Here is a 23,993-nt window from a genome sequence, read left to right on the forward strand (position 1 = left end):
CTCCCGAGCGCATGTTGCAAAACAAATCAACTCCATGGGAAAAGCTCCATGAGCGCCCAGGGGACAAGTCTCCACGGACAAGCATGCCATAACAATTTCAGTTTTGTCCCATTACGTGAGGTTGTGAGTTTCTTCATCATTCCCCACTCCCAACACGCACAAAATCGTCCCCAGCCCCTGGAGCGTCTTGCGGGGCTCCCAGGGCAGCAACAGCACTCGGAGCTCCGAGATCCAGGGAAAGCGCGCTGGGAATGGCTCCTAGGACTGGTTCCTGGGAAAGCGCCAGCGTCCAGGGAGAGCTTTTCCTTCTCCGAGGGCCGGCAGGGTGCCATTCCAAATGCGAGCAAGGTGGGCAGTGAGCGATCCTCCCTTTAAAAAAGAATAAATAAATAGAAGCTAGCGCGCAGCCCCGCTCGGGTTTCCCGAAGCGCGCACCGCTGTCGCTGCAGGGGCGGCTGGATGTCTGCGCTCCCCGCCTCCGCTGGGCTGACACGGGAGGGGAGGAGCAGGAGCTGGAGGGGTGTTGGGGGTGGGGGGAGCGCGAACCGTCCCGAGCCAAGACAAGCAGCACATTCACAAATAACGCCCCCACCCCCAGCGCACGCGCTCCCATTCAAAGCAGACCAGCTTCGCGGCCGCGCGGACGCTCCAAAGCCGCGCAGCCTGCCGCAGCACAGCCCTGTCTCGTGGGACGCACGCCCGAGCCCGCCTGCTGCTGGCCGCCGCCGCGGAGCCACTGCAGTCAGCGCGGGAGGCAGCCACCTCTTCCAGGGAGGGGTCTTCCTCGAGACTCCCCTTGGTCCCCGCCATGGGGACCGTGGCACGGCTGGAGGCGCCCCAGCGCCCCGGGTTCCTGGCCCGCCTCCTCGGTGGCACCTGGTGCCTGCTCTATATCGCCGGACAGGTAGGGCAGCCTGTGCGTCTTGCGTCCCTCCGGGGAACTCTGCTTCTAAAACCTGTGCTACAGCGAAAAGCGCTACAGCGTGGGACGTGCTCTCTTCTGCGAAGGTCCATCCTGGGGCTCCGCTGCCGCCCAAACTGGGAACAAGTGGCGCGGGATTGGGGCTAAGGCGTACCCTGGGGTCGATCGGGTCGATCTCTGCGTTTAGTCTCGGCCCAGCCTCCTGGGACCCTGTTCTGGCTTTTCACCCTTGCCTGGGTCCTGCTTCCAGCCAGGCAGAGCTGGGGCGAGAAGGCGGCGCCTGAGCTGGGGAGCTGTCATCCCCAGCAGTCAGCTGCCCCTCACCCTTTCTGACAGTCCTTCGCGGAGCCCCCTGTCTCGTTCCAGGCTCATGCTTGGGCGGCGCCGGGGAGGCTCGGGTGCTGGGACACTCCTCCTCACTTCCGCCCTTCTGCGGACCTAGTGAACTTGTGACACTGTCACCCTAGGGCCGCCCGCAGCCGAGTGTCGGGGCGCAGCGTTGTAAGGTGTGCGAACGCCGGACCAGGTGGGCTCCCTGGTGCCTCCGCGGTCTAGAAGTGGCTCTGGTGGGTGGGTGTCCGAGGATTGGCCCTGACCACACCCCCTCCGAATCCTCCCAGGGCCTTCTCCAGGGCCAGACGGGGTGTATAAGGAACTGGGGAGTTCTCTAGAGTGGGAAACACAGGCCCCGAGGCGGCGCGGAAGGGCCCTGGGAGAGGGTATCTGATTAATTTAGTTTGCCTGGTAGTGGTTTATCATCACAAGACTTGGAGGAAGCTGCTTAGGGAAGAGGGCAGGGGTCCAGGGTCGAGTCAAACTCAGAATGCCTGCGGTTCCTTGGTTTTCACACTTTCCAGAGTCAGGTAACTTTTTATTGAAACCCACGATTTGGGCAGTTTGTACATAATTTAACCTCCATAGATTTGCCTTTCACAGGATTACTTGGGTAATTCTGGGAAAATACCCAAATACTCTTGGCCGGAATTACCGCCAGATAGCCTCCCTTTCCTCTGTTTTGCTTATGGAGACTTGTCCAAATAGGGGGATTTCCTTCCCTCACTTTTTCTTAAAGTTTTGAAACTTGTTTTCCGATCTCTATTTTAAAATTTTGATGGCAGTGGTGCATTTCTAGAGTCTGAGGGAGGATCGAGAATGTTGTCTCAGAAGGGCCCAGAGCAGCAGGGATTACGCTCATCAGGAGTAGAAATTTTCAGCAGGGAACACCTGCTTAGATTGGAATATGACAAACAGTTGGAAAAGCTTGTATTAATTATCAGCAAGTTATATTCCCACCATGCTTCTTTCCTTGTCAGGGCTTCCCAGCCCTGGCTGCACAGTAGGATTACCTAGGGGAACTCTAGAAACTTCCTGCGCTGGGACCACACCCCAGCTGGATTACATCAGAATCCTGGTGGGAGAGGGGAGGCTGGGACGTTAGAACTTCTAAAGCTCTTGGGTAATTCTGTTGTGCAGCTGGGTTAAAAACCAATGTGCAAAAATGACCTGCCTTAATGACTTTAGAAATAGAGTTTCGCTCTCGTTGCCCAGGCTGGAGTGCAGTGGTGCTGACTCCTCGGCTCACTGCAACCCTCCGGGCCTCTGGGTCTCGAGAGGGATTCTCCCTGCCTCAGCCTCCCCGGGAGTAGCTGGGCTGCCTGCCACTTCAATTTTTGTATTTTAATTAGAGAGGGGGTTTACCATGCTGGGCCAGGCTGGTCTCTGAACTCCCTGACCTCCTCAGGGTAATCCACCCGCCTTTGGCCTTTCAAAGTTCGATTGGCAGGCGTGAGCCACCGCTCCCGGCCAGTGTGACTTGTTTTATAGAATCATGGCCCCAGAAGGAAACTTGAAGAACAGTAAAGAAGGCCTGAGACAGACTTGGGAGTCTTGACATGTAGCTTCCAGTCCCCGCGCTGTCCCTAAGCACCGTATCATTTTGGTCGAGGCCTTTACCTTCCACTTCCTCATCTGTTAAGTGAGGGTGTTGGTCTCTTTTTTCACAGGTACTGCCAGCTCTAACACCACCAGGCAGGTTGACATTTGAACCAAATTAAGACATCTTCCGTCTTATTTTTAAATACCCACAAGGTAGAAATTCTACCTTATCATTGATATTTTGCTGCAATATCTGCTCTTATTTGGATCCAGCAAAGATGTTAAACAGGAGCTTGTAGTTTCTTAGACTTGCAGTTTTGTTTTTTTTTTTTTTTTAAATGCTTTCCCACTGCCTGTTCAAACTCACTTCAAGTTATTAGGTGCTTTGTTGGCATTCATGACAAGCTGATTTTTCCTAACATTACACACATGTTCTTTCTTGTGCCACTTCTCAACCATTTCTTCTGGATGAGGATGATCACAGCAGATTTGGGTCTTGTGTGCGTGTTGCAAGTGGTTTATTATTTAATTCCAAATAGATCTTTCTCATTCCACCATCAGAGCTGCTGTCCACATGTGAAGAGCCTGATGAAACTTGTCTGAGAAAGAACAGAAAAGAGTTTAAAGTGGTAAATTGGTTCAGTATCCTGGTAAATGCAAAATGCCTTTGAGAGTTAACTTGGTCAGGTGTTTGTCAGAGCAGCTGTTTAATGTCTTCACTTCGTTTTTAATTGTATGGCCTTATATTTAACCATCAAATTAAACAGATCAGAAATTTGAGGATACTTCAAATCAAGAAGAAATCATTCTATGATCAATAGCCAGTGCCAGATGATTTGAACATTATTTGGAATTTATATATTCTTTAAGCTGTTTTTGAATCAAGGCACTGAATACATGAAGGCATAACAATCAGACCTCCCTTGTAGATATTGTAGCCATAGTGAAAGGAGACTGTGCAATCAAGAGCTTTTGCTACCCAAATGGAATGAGGTTTGAGCTATATTCTCCAAGAAGTCCAAAGAAAAATTTTAATGCAAATAAAAATCATTTGGAAATCCAAAGATTTCTTTCTTCTCACTGGATTTCTGCTTTTGGGGATTATTTCCCTCTCTGTTCTGACTGGATTACCCTTCTTACAGGATTCTTTTCTTTCCTTGCAACTTAAAGGCAACTCACTCCTTAGGTTCTTATGAAACTGATTATTTTACTGATTAATTTCATTTCATAAGCTGAACCCAGCATGATCCTATTACCTTAATTACTCTCAGATAAGGAAATGCATAATCAACTCATTGTAACCAGTAGATATTATCAATTACTTAACGATTTCTACAGCCTGACTGCAGCAATCCACTGTAAAACGAACAAGGCTGGTCAAGAGGATGTATTACTAGATCAGCGCAAATCCATTACTGTTGCTTAAAAATGGTACTTGCTGGTAATTCATGCCCTTTTGGTGATATATCTGTGGTAGCTCATTCAAACAGAAAGATTTAATATTTCCATTTACAATGTTATTCTAAATGGTATCCTTGTTAGGAATTCAGTAATAAAATAAATAGTTCCTGGTTGACTGGAAAGAATTGTGCCTTTATGGGCACCTGATTTTCAACTAAAATTCTTGAAGATGACTTGCTTGTTTCTTTTGTTATCCTCATGTAAGTTCTTGCTGTTGTTTTTATTTATTTTCATTTTTTACCATAATAAGTTTGCATTGTTAAAAATGCTACTAAGGATTTTTGTTTGCTTTGCATTATATTAAGGTATAAATGGCATATGGTATACTGCACATGTTTAAAGTATACAATTTGATAAGTTTTGACATATGCATATATTCATGACACCATCACCCTAAAGTTTCCTCATCACCCTTTGTAATGTCTTCCTCCCTCCTGTCCTTGAGTCCAGCATCACCAGGCAAATAATGATCACCAGGCCAACATTACCAAGCAAATATTTTGTTACTATGAATTAGTTTTCATTTTCTAGAATTTTATGTAAATGGAACAATCCCTCCTCCTTTAACAAAAAGGAGGCTTTTGGCTTTTTTCCCTCAGCATAATTATGTTGAGATTATTCCTGTTACAGCATGTATCAGTTATCTCACTGCTTTTTATTTCTGAGTAGTATTGCATTGTACAGATAGACCACAGTTTGTTGTCCATCAGCATTCACCTATTGATGGACAGTGTGTCTGTTTCCAGTTTTGCTATTACAAATAAAGCTGCTGCAAACATTTATGTACAAGTCTTCATATGAATACTTGGTTTTACTTGTGTTAGGTAAATACCTAGGAGTGGAATGGCTGAATAATATAGTAGGTGTACATTTAAGTTTTTAAGAAACTCAGTTTTTAAAAAGGTTGTACCCTTTTCTCAGTAGCAGAGTGAGAGTTCCAGTTCCTTTGAATCCTTGCCAATATCTGCTGTGGTCTTTTCTTTTAGTCATCCAAACTGGTATAGCCATAGCTTGTTCTGGGTTTTAATTTGCAATTCTCTAATGATTAATGATATTGAGCATGTTTTCATACCTTTATTTAGAATCCATATATCTTCTTTGGTAAAATTTCTATTCAAATAATTAGCTCGTTATTGGATTGTTAGTTTTCTTATTGAACTTGGAGAATTATACATTCTAGCTGTGAATGGTTTTTTTTGTTTGTTTTTGTTTTTTTTTCCCACAGAGTCTTTCTCTGTTGCCCAGGCTGGAGTGCAGTGGCATGATCTTGGCTCACTGAAACCTCCACCTCCTGGGTTCAAACAATTCTCATGCTTCAGCCTCCCAAGTAGCAGGGATTACAGGTGTGTGCCACCATGTGTAGCTAATATTTTTTTTGTATTTTTAGTGGACACAGGTTTTGCCATGTTGACCAGGCTGGTCTCGAACCCCTGGCCTCAAGTGGTCTGCTCACCTCAGCCTCTCAAAGTATTGGGATTACAGGTGTGAACAACTGTCCAGCCACTATGACTCTCTTCTCAGATGTGTGATTTGCAAATATTTTCTTCCAGTCTGTGGCTTGTCTTTTCATTTTCTTAACAGTGTCCTTTGCTTAGCAGAAGCTTTTAATTTTGACAAAGTTGAATTTATCAAATTGTTTCCTGGACAATTGTGGTTTTGTTCTTGTTTCTAATAAATGTTTGCCTAACCCAAAATCACAGAGGTTTTCTTCTAGAAGTTTTATAGTTTTAGGTTTTTACATTTAGTCTCTTTCATTCTGAGTTAATTTTTGCATATGGTACAGGGTAGGGATCAAAGTTCATTTTTTGGCCTATGGATATTAAATTGTTTTTGCATGACTTTTTGAAAAGACCATCCTTTCTCCACTGAATTGTCTTTGTATTTCAAAAAGCAGTTGTCCATACACGTGTAGGTCTATTTTTGGATTCTCTGTTCTAATCCACTGAAGTATATGTTTATTGCTATGCTAGTAGCACACTTTGAGTGGTATAGCCTTATAAAAAGTCTTAATAAATAAAAATAACTTTGTTCTTCATATTTCAAGGACATTGATTTGTCTACCCCATATGAATTTTAGAATCAGATTGCCAATTTAAAGATACATACAGGGATTTGATTAGGAGTGTTTTAATCTAAAGATATATTTTGAGAGCATTGTCTTTTTAATAATACTGAGTTTCATGACTCATGAACATGAAAATCTCTATAGTTATGTCTTCTAAACAATATTTGATACAATATTTTAGTGTACAAGTCTTACATATTTTCATCAGATTTATTAATATTTCATATGTAATGCCTTTTTTTTTTTTTTTTTTGAGATGGAGTCTCACTCTATAGCCCAGGCTGGATGGAATGCAGTGGTGCGATCTTGGCTCACTGCAAGCTCCGCCTCCCGGGTTCACACCATTCTCCTGCCTCAGCCTCCCATGTAGCTGGGACTACAGGCAACTGCCACCACGCCTGGGTAATTTTTTGTATTTTTAGTAGAGACCGGGTTTCACTGTGTTAACCAGGATGGTCTCGATCTCCTAATCTCGTGATCTCCCTACCTCGGCCTCCCAAAGTGCTGGGATTACAGACGAGAGCCACCGTGCCCAGCCTGTTACGCTTTTTTAAATAACATTTAAAAAAATTTTAGTCTCCAGTTCTTTTTTGTTAGTATACAAAAATACAGTTGATTTTATATATTCTTTTATGCAGCTTTATTAAACTCATTAGCTGTAGTTGCTGTGTGCAACAATATGTAGTATATTCTATAAGATATTCCACATAAATGATTGTCTTGTGCAAATAAAGAGAGTTCTTCAAAGTCTTTATGTCTTCTATGAAATTTTTTCTTGTATAATGACAGTGTCTTCGAACCTCCAGTACAAGGTTGGATAGAAGTGGTATGAACAGATATCCTTGTCTTGTTTATCATTAAGTATGATGTTAGGTGTGGGCTTTTTTGTAGATGCTCTTTATGTCTGAGGAAATTGCTTTTATTCTTCATTTGCTGAGTGTTTTTTATCAGAAATGGATTTTTCCTTTTTAGTTTAATATAGTGAGCTACCTTCACTGATATTTCGATGTTCAACCTACGTTGCATTCCTAGAATAAGCCCAAATTGATCATAATATTTTTATATATTGTTGGATTCAATTTACTAAATTTTGTTTAAAATTTTTACATCTATGTCCATGAGGAATAATGTTCTGTAGTTTCCTTTTCTTGAATATCTTTGGTTTTGGTATCAAGGCAATGCCAGCTTCATAGAATAAGTCAGAAAATATTCCCTCATTTTCAACTTCCTGGAATCTGTATGTGATTTCTTCCTTAAATGTTTAAGAATTCACCAGTGAAGCCACCTGGACCTAAAGTTTACTTTGTGGGATAACTGTATAATTACAAATTTAATTTCTTTAATAGATATGGGGGCTATTCAGGTTATCAATTTCATCTTGAATTAGCTTTGATTGTCTTTCACAAGTTTGTCAGTTTCATCTAAGTTGTTGAATTCATTGGTGTAAAATAGTTCATAGTGCTCCTTTATTATGTTATTTAATATTATTAGACTATGTAGTTATATTACCTGTATCATTCATGATATTGGTTACTTCTTTCTTTTCCTCTGATGAGTCTGCTTCATAGCTTATCAATTTTATCAGTCTTCTCAAAGAAGCAACTTTTGGTTTAATGAATTTTTCTTTGTTGTTTTTGTTTTCTACTTCATTCATTTCCTCTCTTTTTAATTTTTTCTTCTAGTCTGTGTTTTATTTGGTCTTATTTTTCTAGTTTTGTAAGGTGTATGTTGAAGTCATTGATATAAGGTATTTTGGATTCTGAAACACAGATGTTTAATGATATAAATATTGCCTAAGTGGAGCTTTAGAGGCATATCATAAATTTCTACATGTATTTTCTTTTTTTTTTTCAGTTCATAGAACTTTCTTATAACCTTCTATTTCTTCTTTGACCCATGGCTATTGATAAATGGTTGTTTGATTTCTAAATATTTGGGGATTATCTGGGTATCTTTGTGTTACTGATTTCTAGTTTAATTGCAATGTGATTAGATGACACACTTTATATCACTTGAATCCTTTTAAATTTATTGACATTTGTTTAATGGACCAGAATTATGGTCTATCTTATTAATTGTTCTGTGTACACTTGAAAAGAATTAAACTTTCTACAGATTTGTGCCACTCCTTTTTTTTTTCCTGATCAGTTTAGCTATTGTTTGATAGAATGTTCTTTAAATGTCAATTAGGTCAAACTGGTTAATACCATTGTTCAAGTCTTCCACATACTTACTGATTTTTCTGTATACTTATTGTATCAATGATTGAGAAAGGGATATTGACATCTCTATATTACCACTGTAGACTTGTCTATTTCTTTTGCAGTTCTATTAGTTTTTGCCTTATTTTAAAGCTCTGTTATTGGGTACATAAATGTTTAGGATTGTTATGTTACCTTGGTGAGTTAACTCTTTATTACAAATAAATGACCTTCTTTATCCCTAGTAATGGTCTGTACTCTAAAATCTACTTTGCCTTTGGCTATATTAATATTAGATAACCATTTCTGATTTGATATTTTTTAATATAATAGTTACCTCCATAGTTCTCACATTGTACCTTTAATGTGATCTCCTGACTTACCATATTTTATTAAATTCCCATTATAGTTTGATTTCCTAATTTTCTTTCAAATCCTGCTTTCATCATCCTTTTGTTATCTTTTATCGCATTAAAAAAATCAATGATCAGTATTAATATGTTGTAGTGGCAATAGTAAGCCAAGTAATACATTATTATTGTTTTTTTCTAGTACACTTCTTTTTGTAAAAAAAATATTTAATGAGATATAATTCACAAACAATACAATTTATGCATTTAAAGTACATGTTGCTATCGAGGAATCCAGACTCCATTTTAAATGGTTCTGGTTCAATGGTTTTTATTATATTCACAGTCACATTAAACCATCATCACAGTCACTTTTGCAATATTTTTGTAAATTCAAGAAGAAATCCTGTACCCTTTATATTACCCCCTTACTTGCCTCCCACCCTAGCTTAAACAACCACTTACCTACCTTCTTAATAGATTTCCATGTTCTAGATTTTCGTATCAATGGGATTATGTAATATGTGGACTTTTGTGACTGTCTGATTTCACTTAACATAATGTTTTTAAGGTTTTTCCAAGTCGTAGCATATATCAGTACTTCATTCCTTTCTATGGTTGAATATTATTCCATTGTATGAATATACCACATTTTGTTTATTTGTTCATCTACTTCTGGGCATTTGGATTTTTCCCACCTTTTAGCTATTATAAGTAATGCTGCTATAAACATTTATGTACAAGTTTTTGGGTGGACAAATGTTTTTATTTCTCTTGGGTATATACCTAGGAGTGGAATTGCTGGGTTGAATAGTACACTGTATTTAATCTTTTGAGAAACTGCCAGAGTGTTTTCCAAACTTGCTACACCACTATACATTCCCACCAGCAGTGTATGAAGGTTCTAATTTTTCCACATCCTCACCATAATCAAAAAGTATCTGACTTTTTGATTATAGCCATCCTAGCGAATATGAAGTGATTCCTCATTGTGATTTTTGTTTGCATTTCTCTAATGACTAATGATGTTGAGCAACTTTTCATTTTTACTTAGGTTTTATTAGAGTTAACAATTGCCTTGATTGAAAGAAAAGTTCTTAATTTATGTAACTGTTACTCTTTTCCTCCAATGCTACTGTATACCCATCACATGCCTATGAATAATTTTTCCAAATCCAAAGGCGTAATACCAATCAGAGTCAGTTCCTTTGCCCTGCTAGTGTTCCTCCTTTCACACTTCTATGTTGTCTTTAGGTCTGATTGCTTTCTGCATACCCACCCTCATAGCTGTCATACTGAGACTTTGCTTCTTTTATTCTGTTGAACTGGCCTATTTCATAGATTCCACAACCTCCAGAAAATAAAATGTGTATGAAAATAAACATTTTTAAAACTACTTTTGTGTCCAGAAAGTTATTCTACTGTCATACTTATTGCTTATTTTGCATGACATAGACTCTTAGGTTGAAAATAGTTTTCTCCCTGCTCCTACTCCCCTCCCTCAAATTTGGTGGCATCACCACATTCTCTTTTGACATCTCATGTTGCTATTGAGGAATCCAGTTCCATTTTAAATCTAACTCCTGTGTCTTCAGCCTGCATTTTTTGGTCTCTGGAAAATTCTAGAATGTTTTATATCTGACCCTCTAAAGCAAAGGTTGGCAAACTTTTTCTGTAAAGGGAAATAGAGTAAATGTTTTAGGCTTTGTGGGCTATACTGTCTTTGTCCTAACTTCTCAACTCTGCCTTTATAGCATGAAAGAAGCCTAGACAGTTGTAAACAAATGATCGTGGCTGTGTTCCAATAACTATTTACAAAAACAGGCAAGAGGGTAGATTTGGCCCATGGGCCATCGTTTGCAGACCCCTGTGCTAAAGTTTCATGATGCTGTGCCTTGCTGTGGGTTATTTAAATTAACCATGCTAGTTCTTTGTGGGCTTTCAGTAGATCTATGTCTTTCACTTTAGGGAATATTTATTTTCATATATCTTCAATAATTTCCTTTCCCACATTTTATGTGTTTGCTTTTTGTAAAACTCCTGTTAGTTATTGGGCCTCCTGGGTGGCTCATCATCTTTTAAAATCTTTTGTATTTATTTATTGTTTCTTATACTTTCTAAAGGATTTTCTCAATTTTATTTTCAACAGAGTTACATTTACGTAGATTTTGAACCAATATTCCTAGTTGGAGACAAACTTCACCCATCTCCCTCTCCTTTCAACAGCACCAGGTGCCTCCGAGTCTGAAGCCCTACAGGCCACATGGTCTGGCGTCTCCTCGTTTTATCTCTCTGCCGGCACAATTCTGCTAAGTCAGTTACAATTCCTCCACCAGTTTTCCATATTCCAAAAATTTATTTGCATCTTTTGCCTGTTGTTGTTGCCTTTCCACTCCTCTTGTCATCTTTATTTATTTACTGTTATTTTAGCAGACATTTGGGAGAGAATGAAGAAAATATGGTGTTCAACCTGCCATGTTAACTGGAAGTTCACACTATTTATTCTCTTTAATTTCTATTTTTCTATCCTGGTCCAATTCCCAATCTTGTTATAACTCATTCTGGTTATGAGGCACACTTTTCAGAGGCTGATACTTTTTATTTCCTAGTGTAAATAAGATGCTGGTCAGAATTATAAAAAAGACACTAGATTTGTGGTGTAGAGGCCCAAGATCTAGTTCTGGATTTAGTGACCCTTTCTGCAACTAAAAAAGTCAGAATTTTCTTTTAGGGAAGAGAGTCCATGCTCACTGACTGCCTTCTGGTTGCCAAACACAATAATAATGGTTCTCTCCATCCCTATTTTTGTTTTTCAATTTTTCAGTAACTGCTAATTTTTCATTCTCTGTTGAAGTAAACATAATCTAACCTATTTGCTTAGAGATACAGCACAGAAATATTTTATTTTATACATTTTGACATTCATATTTGGAAACAGTTTTATGAGAGAACATAGAGTTAACATGATGTAAAGATCTGGCCTTGAAACATCATATGTGGTATTAAAAATTTATTCTCTAAGGTTTGATTGCAGTTCAGGCTTTTTTTTTGTGGTGGGGAATGGAGATGAGGTGAAATGAATGGGAAATAATTTTGAATAGTCATTAATTCCGTATCAGTTTTAATGTTTTATTTTGCACTGAGATGATCTCTGAGTGGAGAATTACGCATTTTGGGGGCAGTGGGGTGAGTAGCGCAGGTGTTACCTATTTCTTTTCAGTTCTGCTCAAGACCATAGGATTATATGGCTGGAAGGCATACTAAGGACTCTTTAGTCTTGTGTTTCACAAACTTTAGTGTGCCTAAGTCAGTTGTGCCATGCTGCATAATTCCAGAGGTCACTGAAGAATAGATCTGTGCAACTAAAAGCCGAGAAGTTTTTCACTGCAGATTTCTGAGCCTCACCCTCAGAGATTCTGATTCAATACGACTAGGATAGGTTTAGGGCTATACATTTGTTATAGGTACCCCCTCCATTCCCACCCTTCCCTCTCACCCACAAACCGACAGAGGATTCAGACACATTTTGACCAAAGACCACATCTTAGGAAACACTGATATGATCTGTCTTATTTACAGATGAGAGAGGTAAGGTTCTAGAAAGTTGAGTTGACTTGTCCCAGTTTGTTAGGGAGAGAGGTGGGAGTGAACCATGTATCTCATAACTCTGTTTAGTGACTTTTTTTCCCATCAGAGCATACGCTATTATTTTAGTGTTTAGTTACATCATGAACTAAAGATATGAACCACCGGTTTAAAGTGTCTTTATTTGTAGTAACTGCAGTTGTTTATAAATGGTTTTCAGATGTTTAGGAATAGCCTCAGCTCAGTCACTCTGCAGCAGAGGAATGATCAGAGACATAGGGGAAGGAAAGCCCCTGTCCTTACGCCCCTCTTATAACCTGCTGGAACACGGCTTCTGTGTGTTTTTTCCTCAAGTCATCATGCTCCTGGAAGATTAATAGATACTTGTTTAGAAAACCATCCAAAGCATCCAGGAAGCTGACACTTGACGAAATGGAGAATACGTGCTGCTCAACACCTTCTATCCCCAAGTGCAATGTAGCAACTGTTGCTACATTCTTGGAGGAAAGGAAGGAAATGTTTCATGTGCCTATTATTTAGGATGTTCTCCCCATCTCTACCACAAACCAGCCAAACAAAATACGTGGAGACACGCTCCACTGACTCATGCAGTCTGTGATGTTGTACTGCATATGGAAAGCTAAGAAGTTTTCTTTATTATTAATAATCATTGTCATACAGCTTGTATGTTTTATGAAGAATGATTATTGTGATGTTTCTTTCAGACATCACCTGCAGAGAAATAAAGGTTGTTTATTATTAAAGAGTGCTTATTGATTGGTATAAGATGAAATTCAAATTCTCAGTTTCGAATGCTAGTTTTAAAACTGTATTATTCAGGATGGACTAGATCACGCTATAATAGCAAACAACCCCCAAATCATGGTGGTTTAACACCACAAAGGTTTATTTTACCACTCAGACCCATCACCAGTGTGGATTCTCAGGAACGCTTGGCTCACTGCGTGCACTCAGGAATCCATGCTGATGGCAGCTCCATCTCAACCCGCATTTCCATAGCCACCTAGGCGGGAAGAAGAGAGTGCTGCTCTGAATAAATACTTCCACTCAGAGGTGACACAGGACACAATGATTTTTTACTTCAATGTAGAACTAATAGATTCACTTTGGCAATCTCCTGCCAATGGTTAAAACAAGAGGTGCTTTTGCTCGCATACTATCGGCCAATCAAATTCAAGAGGCTTGTAAGTGTAATGTTTTCATGAATCCAGAATATCCCCTTTCTTGTTTTGGTTTCCACCAATTAGCTTTTCCAGACTTTCAGACTTCCAAGGTGTGGTCTAGATGTTTAAGTTTTCTGACTGTGTGTGTCTATGTGTACAGAGATTCTCTGACATTACAGTGAAACCACGTATAATTATCTTTATCTTACCCATTAAAATTATTTTAAAACTTATAATATGGGAGAATATATATAACACAATTGACCATCATGACCACTTTTAAGTTTACATTTCAGTAGTGTGAAGTACATTTACATTGTTGTACAACCATCCTCACCATCCATCTCCAGAGCTCTTTTCACCTTGCAAAACTCAAAGTCTATATCCATGAACAACTCCCCATTCTCTTCTTCCCCTAGCCCCTGGCAACCACCATACTGCTTTCTGTTGATGATTTTGACTACTCTAGGTACCTCACATAAGTTGGAATCACACAGTATTTGGTTTTATTTTGTGACTGGCTTATTTCACTTAAACGTAATGTCCACAAGGCTTATCTATATTGTAGCATATATCAGAATTTCCTTTCTTTTGGGGGCTAAATAATATTCCACTGCATGTATGTATATGTATATATGTATATGTATGTATATGTATATATGTACATATACATACACGCAGTGGAATATTTTTATATAAATGTATATTTAGATATAAATTATATATATATGGCCCTCTATGGGATTGGCATCTATGAATTCAACTTTAGATCAAAAATATCTAAAAATAAAAAACATGGTTGCATCTGTACTGAATATGTACAGACTTTTTTCCTTGTCATTATTCCCTAAACAATACTGTATAACAACATATTTACATAGCTTTACATTGTATTAGGTATTATAAGTAATTTAGAGATTATTTAAAGTATTTGGGAGCTGTGTAAATTATGCTGATATTACACAATAGAAGGGACTTGAGCATCTGTGGATTTTTGTGTTCCTGAGGTGTCTTGGAGTGAATCCCCCTGGATACTGAGGAACAGCCGTATATATACTGCATTTTATTTACTCACGCATTCATTAGTGGACACTTGAGTTGCTTTCTTTTTGGCTATTGTGAATAATGTTGCTATGAAATTGATGTTCCATTTTGTTTTATGTGTGGTTCTTTTTCTTTTCTTTCTTTCTTTCTTTCTTTTTTTTTTTTTTTTTTTGAGACAGGGTCTTGCTCTGTTGCCCAGGCTGGAGTGCAGTGGTACTATCAGGACTCACTGCAGCCTCGACTTCCTGGGCTCAGGTGATTCTCCCACCTCAGCCTCCCAAGTAGCTGGGACTACAGGGATACGCCAACCACGCCCGGCTAATGTTTTTGTATTTTTATTAGAGACAGGGTTTTCACCATGTTTCTCAGGCTGGTCTCAAACTCCTGGCCTCAAGCGATCTACCTGCCTCAGCCTCCCAAAGTGCTGGGATTACAGGTGTTAGTCACTGAACCTAGTTCTTTTTCTGTATACAAGAAAAGCAACACCTGCCTCTTGAGACTTCTAGTTTACTATTTTGGGAGATCCAGGAAACAATCCTTTTTGAGCTCAATGTAGAACTAATAGTTTCACATTGGAAATCTGCCAATGGTTAAAACAAAACCTGAGCAATACTCTACCACTTCTTCTACCTTTAGCCAAATCAACAGAGCCAAGGAGGATTCCTGTGTTTAGTCTTGTATGTAACCTGCAAATCTTGACATTTTTCAAGATCGGGGACAATATGTTGCTAGGACATTATTTTTCCTATAACAATCTGGGAGTATGACAAAAAGAAATTATATGTTTTGTCAGGCATGGTGGCTCACACCTGTAATCCCAGCACTTTGGGAGGTTGAGGAGGGAGGATTGCTTGAGGCCAGGAGTTCAAGATGAGCCTGGGTGACAGAGCAAGATCCTATCTCTAACAAGAACAAGCAAATAAATTGTATATTTTTTTGTGCATCTGACTCATACTATGTGAAGGGAGGTCAAATGTGAATCAGTATTTAAAATGCAAACTAATTGCACACATGGCATGGTGTGTGGAGCAACAGACAAGGTAGAATTTTAGGAAGAGTGCTGAAAGAGAAGGCAACAGATCAGGAAACTCTGCTTACTACTACCTGCTAATTACACAGCTATGGACAAAACAGTTATGTAGCCTTTCCGAGTGTGTGTGTGTGTGTGCGTGTGCGTGTGTGTGTTTGAATTGGTAGAATGAAAGGCTTAGATTACATGATCTAGTGGGTTAAGACCAATTAACCATAAAATTTTGAAACGATGAAGAATAGGGGTTTCTACCCTTTTTAAATATAAAAACTTTTTAAACACAAACGTATTAATAGTTCCTGTTTAGATTTTTGAGAAACAGAAATTGGATCATGGCACTCCCCTGCTTAAAGTCTTCAGTGATTTCCTGCTGCTTTTACATCAGTATTTCTCAGCCTTTTCATTATCACCTCCCTAAAAAGCTTTTTTAGACATTTTATCCTAATCCACTCCACCACCCCCATGAAATCTTAACACCGCATGTACTGTAAGACTTCTTCTGTATCCCTAAGAACCAATTTTTCACCCCTTTGGGGGCATTATTGCCCCCACTGAGAATGCATGCTTCCGAATAAGCTGGGAAACCCTTATTATGGACATCAAGGCCTTTCCTGAGCCAGCCCCTGCCTAGCTCCCCAGGTTCCCTCACTCCTCTTCCTCCCTTCCATCCTCCTCCTCTTCCCCTCCCTCAGCTACCTTCTACCCAGGTGTCCTGCCCTTCTTTTCTTTCAGTTCCCCAAGGGCACCAAGCGTTCAGGGACTTTGCACTATTTGTTTTCTTTGCCTGGAGGCTCTTTCCTTTATTTTAAATTAATTATTTTATGTTCATCTATCTGGCCTGCAGCTTAAGTATCACTTCCCCAGAAAGTCCTGGCCCTGAACTTCCTTCTGTGTTCGATGGTTTCTGCCATTATTTCTCACAATGCTCATTTTCTTTCTAGCACGTGTTTGCATTTTCTTTCATATACTTCTTTGCATTTTTGTTATATGTCTGCCATCCCCAGTACATTGTACACATGAGGCCGGGGTGGACTCGCTCTGCACTCTATATATGTCACATCTAGTTCAGTGCCTGGCATTGTTGAAAAAAGGATTACTGAAATATTTTTGAGAAAATATGCAGTGAATAAAACTGTCCTGAACTTGGCATTGGTTTTACAGTGAATGTATACATTATTAATTACAGCAGCACCTATGTATGTATGTTATTTAAAGAAATATTAACTACCATAGTAGAAAAATCCTGAAATCTCAGAGTTTTAACAAAATAGTTTCTTTCTCAGTCACATAAAGTCCAGTTGGCAGGGCTGAAGTGGGGGTGGGTGCTCTTCAAGCACCCATTCAAAGGATTGGTTTGATGGAGTCTCTGCCATCTTTAATACATAACTTCCAAGGTCACCCTGGTGCCTGTATCTGGATGACATATGGGGGAAGGGAATGTTGAGAATTGCATGGGGAAATTTTCCTGGGGGTAGTCCTGGGAGTGGAATGCATCACTTCTGCCCACGTCCACTTCTTGTATTCTTTACTAGGCTCAAATCTGTAGGGTCCCATTCCCACTTATCCCTCCGCAAGAAATCAGTTTCATGGTCATACCTCCCAGCATGGGAGGCTGGGAGGATAGCTATGAGTTTAGGAGGTCACACAAACTGGTCTCTGGCACATTGCGCTTGGAGAGTCATATGTGCAAGTGCGTAGATGATGTCTGGATACATATGGATTCACAAATGACTTTCAAGAATATAGAAATCCTAAAGAATTCCAAGACCCAGAGGATGGAAACCACTAAAAATAAGAGTGTGAGTTTTGTTTGCGGAGAGGTTTTTGCCCGCTTCCTCATTTCAAAATTGTAAGGTAAGATATGGTGGAGTGGGGTTGAGGGGAACCAGTTAGAAATGCACTACGTGCATCTTGACTGAACAAAGCTATTTGTTGCCCTACAGCAGTGAATCTTCCCAGGCTCTTGTGTAGCTGTATTCATAATATGTGCTGATTAGCATCTTGTCAGCTGAATGGAAGCCCAGGTGGGGTTCTGGTTGGACTGCTGGCGGCATTGTCCTTAATAAAATGGGGCCTTTCAACCAATGGGCTATTTTCAGTTCCCAAATCACCTGATAAGTCCTAGTCTTTTGATGAACTACAAATAAAAACCAGTTCTCCATCTCATAGGGGCTGTTAATCAAATAGTGTCTGTCTGTTTAAAGAGAAAAAAAGACCTATTGCATGTCTGGTTCATAATACAACAAGGCAATTGTAACTGAGCTACGACATCATGATACTGTACTTTTATCTGAGCCAAAGCTTACCTGGCCATCCTTCAGATTTGCCATTCTTCCAGACTCCACAGGATAGGAGCAGAAATATGAGCCTGGGTGCTGCTTTTGTGCAGTTTGTGGCCTCTCTTTTAACTCCATTCCTTAGCAGAAAGAATTCAGAGTTTGGTGGGTGAGGTGGGCTGCTGCATTCTTTCTATTTCAATTGTATTGAGGAGCCTTCGAGATTTTCCATTTTTGTTTTCTTTCATCGTCCATCTAGTTGTAAAAGCTAGCTGTCCCTTTGGAAAAGTTGGGGGGAGGAGACAGCATTTAGAGACAAACTACAGCCTTCAAATAGAAAATGTACAATTAAACTCTAAAATTTCAAAGAAGTTAGTTTGCAAATTGGACATTTTTCAAGAAATGTAAGTATTTTCCACATCCTGCCTCTTTCACCTGTCTTTTTTCCTTTTGCATAAGGTGCAGTCTCAGATTGGTGTTGTCCTGTTTTCTGTTTCTGATGAAGCTTTCAAGTGTTTGATTGGCACCTATCAGAAAGTTGTGGCAGCTGTGAACGCTCGTCCAAAAGCAGATGAGAGGGGTCATGGTGACATCCTTCTTGGTTCTTTAATAGGATTAGCAAGGAGGTTTATGCTGAAATCCCATCAAGGGTCAGAGCTAGACAATGAGGGAGCTCCCAAATCCATAGATCCGTCATTTGGCAAAATCTTTACAGCAGTGCTGATTGGCAACAAGCTGGTGAATAATCATCTTCCCATGTGTATTTTCAAAACTGCCTCATTTAGAGCAAGACCACAACGTAGAGGCTGTGTGGAAATGGCTCAATGGGACCCCTGCTGTTTGGAGACTTTGCGTTGCAGGTCATTCAAATCCACCTGTGCACAGGCTTGGCTTGCCTGCATCTGGCAACGTGCCATTTCCTGCGGGTTTTGTTGTGGGTCTTCCCCCAAGTAGAGGATCTCTGTTCAGAGCAATGCTAATTGGGTGGGATTTCGGGAGCCTCTCAGCCAACCATGAGCTCAAGCAGTTCTTTCTTGCAGCTGTACTCGATTATGTTTTTAGCTGCCACTGTTAATGAGTCAAAAGCCACATCTGTTGAGAGCTGGGCTGGCACTTCCAGGGCGGTCGGCCACCTTTCCGTCAGTTGTTCCAAAGATAGTCCTGGGTAGGGAGCAGATGAAACTGAGTGTAGGGTGTTTGGTTCTGTGAGGCTGTTTTGAGGAGGAAAAAAGGGAGAAATGATTGAATTTGCCATTGAGTGGCTAGCCAGTACATTTTATATCTCTTACGCTTTTTTGTCCTGGTTGCTTTTATTTCGATTAGAAAGTCTTCGTGGCAAACTCATTTTTCACTGAAGGTGCAGTAGAGCTATCTCTCTGAGTTTTGAAGACTTTTCCTGTAGAATCTTTCATTCCTTGGGTGATTTCTGAAGCTGAAACTTTGGAAAAGATGACAGGAATAAACTTCCACTAAGTTTATCTCATTCATTTCTAAATCTTTTCTGTGTATTGGGTGGGGATAACTATATTCCCTTTAGTGCAGGCTATCCTGGAAAATATTTTCATTTTGAATACAGTGATCTAAGTAATCAGCTTATTACAATAGACTATTCTCCATGTTGTCCTTTTTTTGAAACAAATACAAGTAAATTGCAAGCACTTTGGAATTTCTTGAGGAATCCATAATCTAGATAGCTCCTCTTCTGTCATGACCATACATACGATTATTTCTTCACATTTTAGGACTCATTTCTTCAAGTGGTTTTGACTTCCTATTTTCTGGATTTGATCCACCACTTATGTCAGATCAATTAGATAGTTACGTCCTTTGCAGAAAGGACTAAGCCTGGTCCATCATGATTACAAAATGCCCAGCTTGAAAAACCGTGCATGGTAGGTACTGCTTAGATTAAGTTGTGTGTGTTTCTTTTCAGTGCTGTAATAAATTGCCACAAATCAAATGGCTTAAAACAAGAAAAAAATATTTTCAGAAATCCAAAATAAAAGTTTCAGCAGATGCCATGCTCTCTCCCATGGCCCTGGGAGAGAATCTGTTCCTTGATGCTTCTGGGTTCTGGTAGCTTTCAGCATTCCTTAGTCTTCCTTGGCTTGTGGCTATATCACTCCACTCTCTGCCTCTGCCTTTATAGCACCTTCTCCTCTGTATGTGTCAAATCTGTCTCTGCATCTCTCTTGTGATGGTATTTGAGAACTCACTGGAATAATCCAAGATAATCTCATCATCTGAAAGTCCTTAACTTACATATGCAGAGACCGTTTTTCCAGACATAGGGCAGGGCATATTTTTGGGAGCCTCATCAGTCTACCACACGCATGGATGGATTCTGCATAACATTGTGATCAGTCATTGGATCTTCATTTAGGCACTTGTATTAGTCCATTCTCACACTGCTATAAAGAAACACCTGAGACTGAGTAATTTATAAAGAAGAGAGGTTTAGTTGGCTCACAGTTCTGCAGGAGCTATAGGAAGCATGGCTGGTGAGGCCTCAGGAAACTTACAATCATGGCAAAAGGCAAAGAGAAAGCAGGCTCATCTTACGTGGCTGGAGCAGGAGGAAGACAGAGAGAGGGGAGGTGCTACACATTTTTAAACAACCAGAATTCATGAGAGCTCACTATTGTGATAACAGCAAGGGGGAAATCCACCATCATGATCCAGTCACCTCCTACCATGCCCCTCTTTGAACATTGGGGATTACAATTTGACCTGAGATTTTGGTGGGGACATATAAATCCAAACCATATTAACACTTAACCTCAAAGATACTTGATTCTGTTTCATTTTTGGTGGGCTGTTTGGTTCAAATCACTTCCTTTTTAATATCCTCTTCTTGTTGTTTCGTCTTTACAGTATTAAGTTATCTGCAGTGAAAATGGCTCCCACTGCAGTGGGAATGACCTTGATATTGGCAGTCTGTGTCATTAATAATGAATTTTACATGTTGTTTGGGACTGAGGACAAAGCACTATCACCATTGAAACTAATCAGGAAGCTGTATGTGGTGTCCAAAGTGGGTTTATTGTGCATATATAGGTTAGATGGCATCAAAGTCTTGTTGTTAAGGTAATTCCCCCATAAACTCAGCTTCTGGCATTTTACTCTGTAAGTTTTATTCCTGTCTTTAAATTCCCTTCCTCTAGAATTTCCAGTTCCATAATTCTTCAAATCTCTGGTACCTACAAGCCCTATTACTTCCACCTTTTCATGACCCTATTTCCCTCCTTGGCTAGCTAAAATGCTTTGTCAAAGTGTTATAATCACTTCCTCAAATTCCTGCTCTCTCTTTGGTGCACTCACTTGTTTAAGTCTTAACACAGCTTAATTCTACCTGTGCAGATGAATGGCTTGATTTTGATTCATGACTACTGTCCTCAAGTGGGTTTGCATGCTGCTCAACAATGATGCCAAATTTCCCAAAGTCCATCCATTCTCCCACTCCCTTGGATGAATATTTTGTAGCTTTTTTTCATCAGACCTGCCACGTTTCTTTCCCTATCCCTCATAGCTTCTTATTTCATGGAGAAAATAGCAGTTATCAGGAAAAAAGTCTACATTTTCCCCACCTACCTGCATCTAGTTCATGTATTCTGACATACCTCCAGTTGTGATGGATAAACTACCCATTTTCCTGACAAAGATCCATCATTCTACTTGGTGCCCTAGACTCCATCCCCATTTGCCTATTCAAGGATATTCTTCTAATAATTCTTCCCCTCTCTCTGCATCCTATTTCTTTCTTTTTTTTTTTTTTTAAGAAAACTTCTATATTGTTTTAAAAAGTTTAAAAAAAAACTTTCCCCTGTAAACATATTGTTATTCCATCTTAAAAGCCCTCTAGCTATTCTCTGCCCCTTCAGTTATCTCTTGTATACTACAGTTATTTACTATTTATTCTTCTCTTATTATCTCTTGAATGGATTGTAGTAAAACTTTCACAGTATTTCTCCTCAGAAACTGCTTTTTCAAGGCCATCAGAAAAATGGCCTTCATATTATTAATGTTACCAAATGCAGTGGATAGCTCTCCATCCTCATTTCACTTGACTTATCATTTCAACACACATGGTCATGCCCTCTTCCTGGAAGCCTTTGATCATGCGGCTTCCAGAACCCCACACCCTCCTTTCCTCCTGCCTTATGGGTTGTCCCTTCTGTCCCCATTCTCCCCCAGCACCAGTTCTTGGACACTTTCATTTTTTCCACACCTACTCCTTGGTGTAACTTACTTTCACTCGGTATCATGGCTTGAAATACTATTTAGACTCTAATTACCTAGATTTGTATCTGTAGCTGAGAAGTTTCCTAGACTCTAACCTCATGCATTCACTACCTATTTAGCATTTCTACATGAATATTTAATAGGCCTCTTACCACGGCTAAAACTGAATTCCTGTTCCCCCTGCTCCCTCTCCCCCAAAAGCAAAATAAAACAACATGCTTCTCCCAGAGCCATTCCCATATCATTGAAAGGGAACTTAGTTCTTTTGTTTGCTCAGGTCAAAAATGTTGTAGTTGTTCTTGACTCCTCTATTTCCCTCACACCCTTTGCCTGATTTACTATTAATAGCAATACCTCTAGCTGCTCTATCTATAGGTGCAGATGCACCATCTTGGTTCAAATGATCTACATCTTGCCTGGATTATTAGAAAAGTGCTTTATACTGGTCTCAACTTCTGCTTTTATCTACCTTCAGTCTTGTCTCAGTAAAGCATGCAGGTGATCCTATTAAACATGACTCAGGCCACGCTACTCCTGCTTAATGACCTCCAGAGCTTCCCATCTCCCACATGGCTTATAAGGCCTGATTTATCTAGCCATCTCTCTGATCTTCTCACCTACCAGTTTCTCCTTACTTACCATTCTCTAGCCTCACTGGTCTTCGCTGTTCTTCTAACATGCCAAGTGTGCTTCTACCTCAAGGTTTTCTATTTAGCATTTAGCTCTTAGAAAAGAAAACAAAAATAATATCTTCATTGACTCCTGTTTCTACTCCCCTGATTTGGGGCCAAGTGTGCATGTGTATGCAATTTTTACTCTAAGTGTAATTTCCTTGCTATTTGCTAAGTAAAATCTATTTCTTTAAAAAAATTTTTCAGATAGAGTGAAATTGTGGGTAAAAATCTATTTATATATGAAATGAATTTACACATGAGACCGTGGTGCCTTATGTTATTTTACAGACTTATTATGTATCTCCTTTGCAATTTCACATAATAATTGAAATTCTTGTTTACTTATGCTTTTAAAAAAAATCACTGTAGTCCATTTTAAAATTATGAACCTTTTGTCTCTACCTGCTAGGAACTATTGAGGTAGAAGATTACATTACCCCTAACATCAGTGGAAGTTCACAGATGATAGGGGCCATGGTTATGACCAAGTCCTCTCTCATCCAGAGCCTCTGAGAGAAGGAACACAGGCTGGGTGACCTCAGAAGAGTCTTGTAGCCTTCGTTTCCCTTCTGTAAAGGGAGAAGGTTGAACCAGTTGATCTCTGAGGTCCTTTCCAGCCCTAACAATCTGTGAATGTGGGCAGGGCCGCCACTCAGGCCATAAATACCTGCTGGATTATATCGTGTATCTCCCTTTTCCTACCTGTTCTTTGCCAGCTTTCATGTTAAATTTTCCCACCACACAGGAACACCAGAGGCAAGAGACTTACAGCAGGTATCACCCCTGCCTGCTGCCAAATATCTCCCCAACCTCGCCACTGCCTGCATGGATGGGTTTTTGCCAGAAATTGGCCTGCTTTACTCCCCTTCCAAAAATAAACTTTAAAGTACTCCCTTGAAGAGTGAGAAGCTGCCAGTGGTACTGGCAGTGAGTTTTATAATTATTTTTTGATATTTTCCATGTGGCTTTTGGTCTGAGGGCAGCATGTTTGGGTTGGGTTGTTGGAGGGGTTTCCCATGGACATGGTTTTATACCTGCCAGCCATGCAGGATGCAGCGTGGTGGGGGAGCTCCCTGCTCCACTG

General features: G+C 40.0%; 1 protein-coding gene across 2 annotated transcripts in view; it reads left to right on the forward strand.

Moving 5' to 3' along the window:
• The first annotated feature begins 587 nt into the window (after window positions 1–587).
• ADAMTSL1 (ADAMTS like 1) overlaps window positions 588–23,993 on the forward strand; it is a 952,161-nt gene continuing 928,755 nt past the window's right edge. The window contains exon 1 of one of the 2 annotated variants that reach the window (XM_021927825.2): window positions 588–904. In XM_021927825.2, the coding sequence (XP_021783517.2) occupies window positions 809–904 (96 nt within the window). In that variant the 5' untranslated portion in view covers window positions 588–808. The remainder of the gene's footprint in view (window positions 905–23,993) is intronic. The other variant, XM_021927824.2, reaches the window with a different exon arrangement.

This window comes from Papio anubis, chromosome 13 (assembly GCF_008728515.1).
Source record: "Papio anubis isolate 15944 chromosome 13, Panubis1.0, whole genome shotgun sequence".
Lineage (NCBI taxonomy): Eukaryota > Metazoa > Chordata > Mammalia > Primates > Cercopithecidae > Papio > Papio anubis.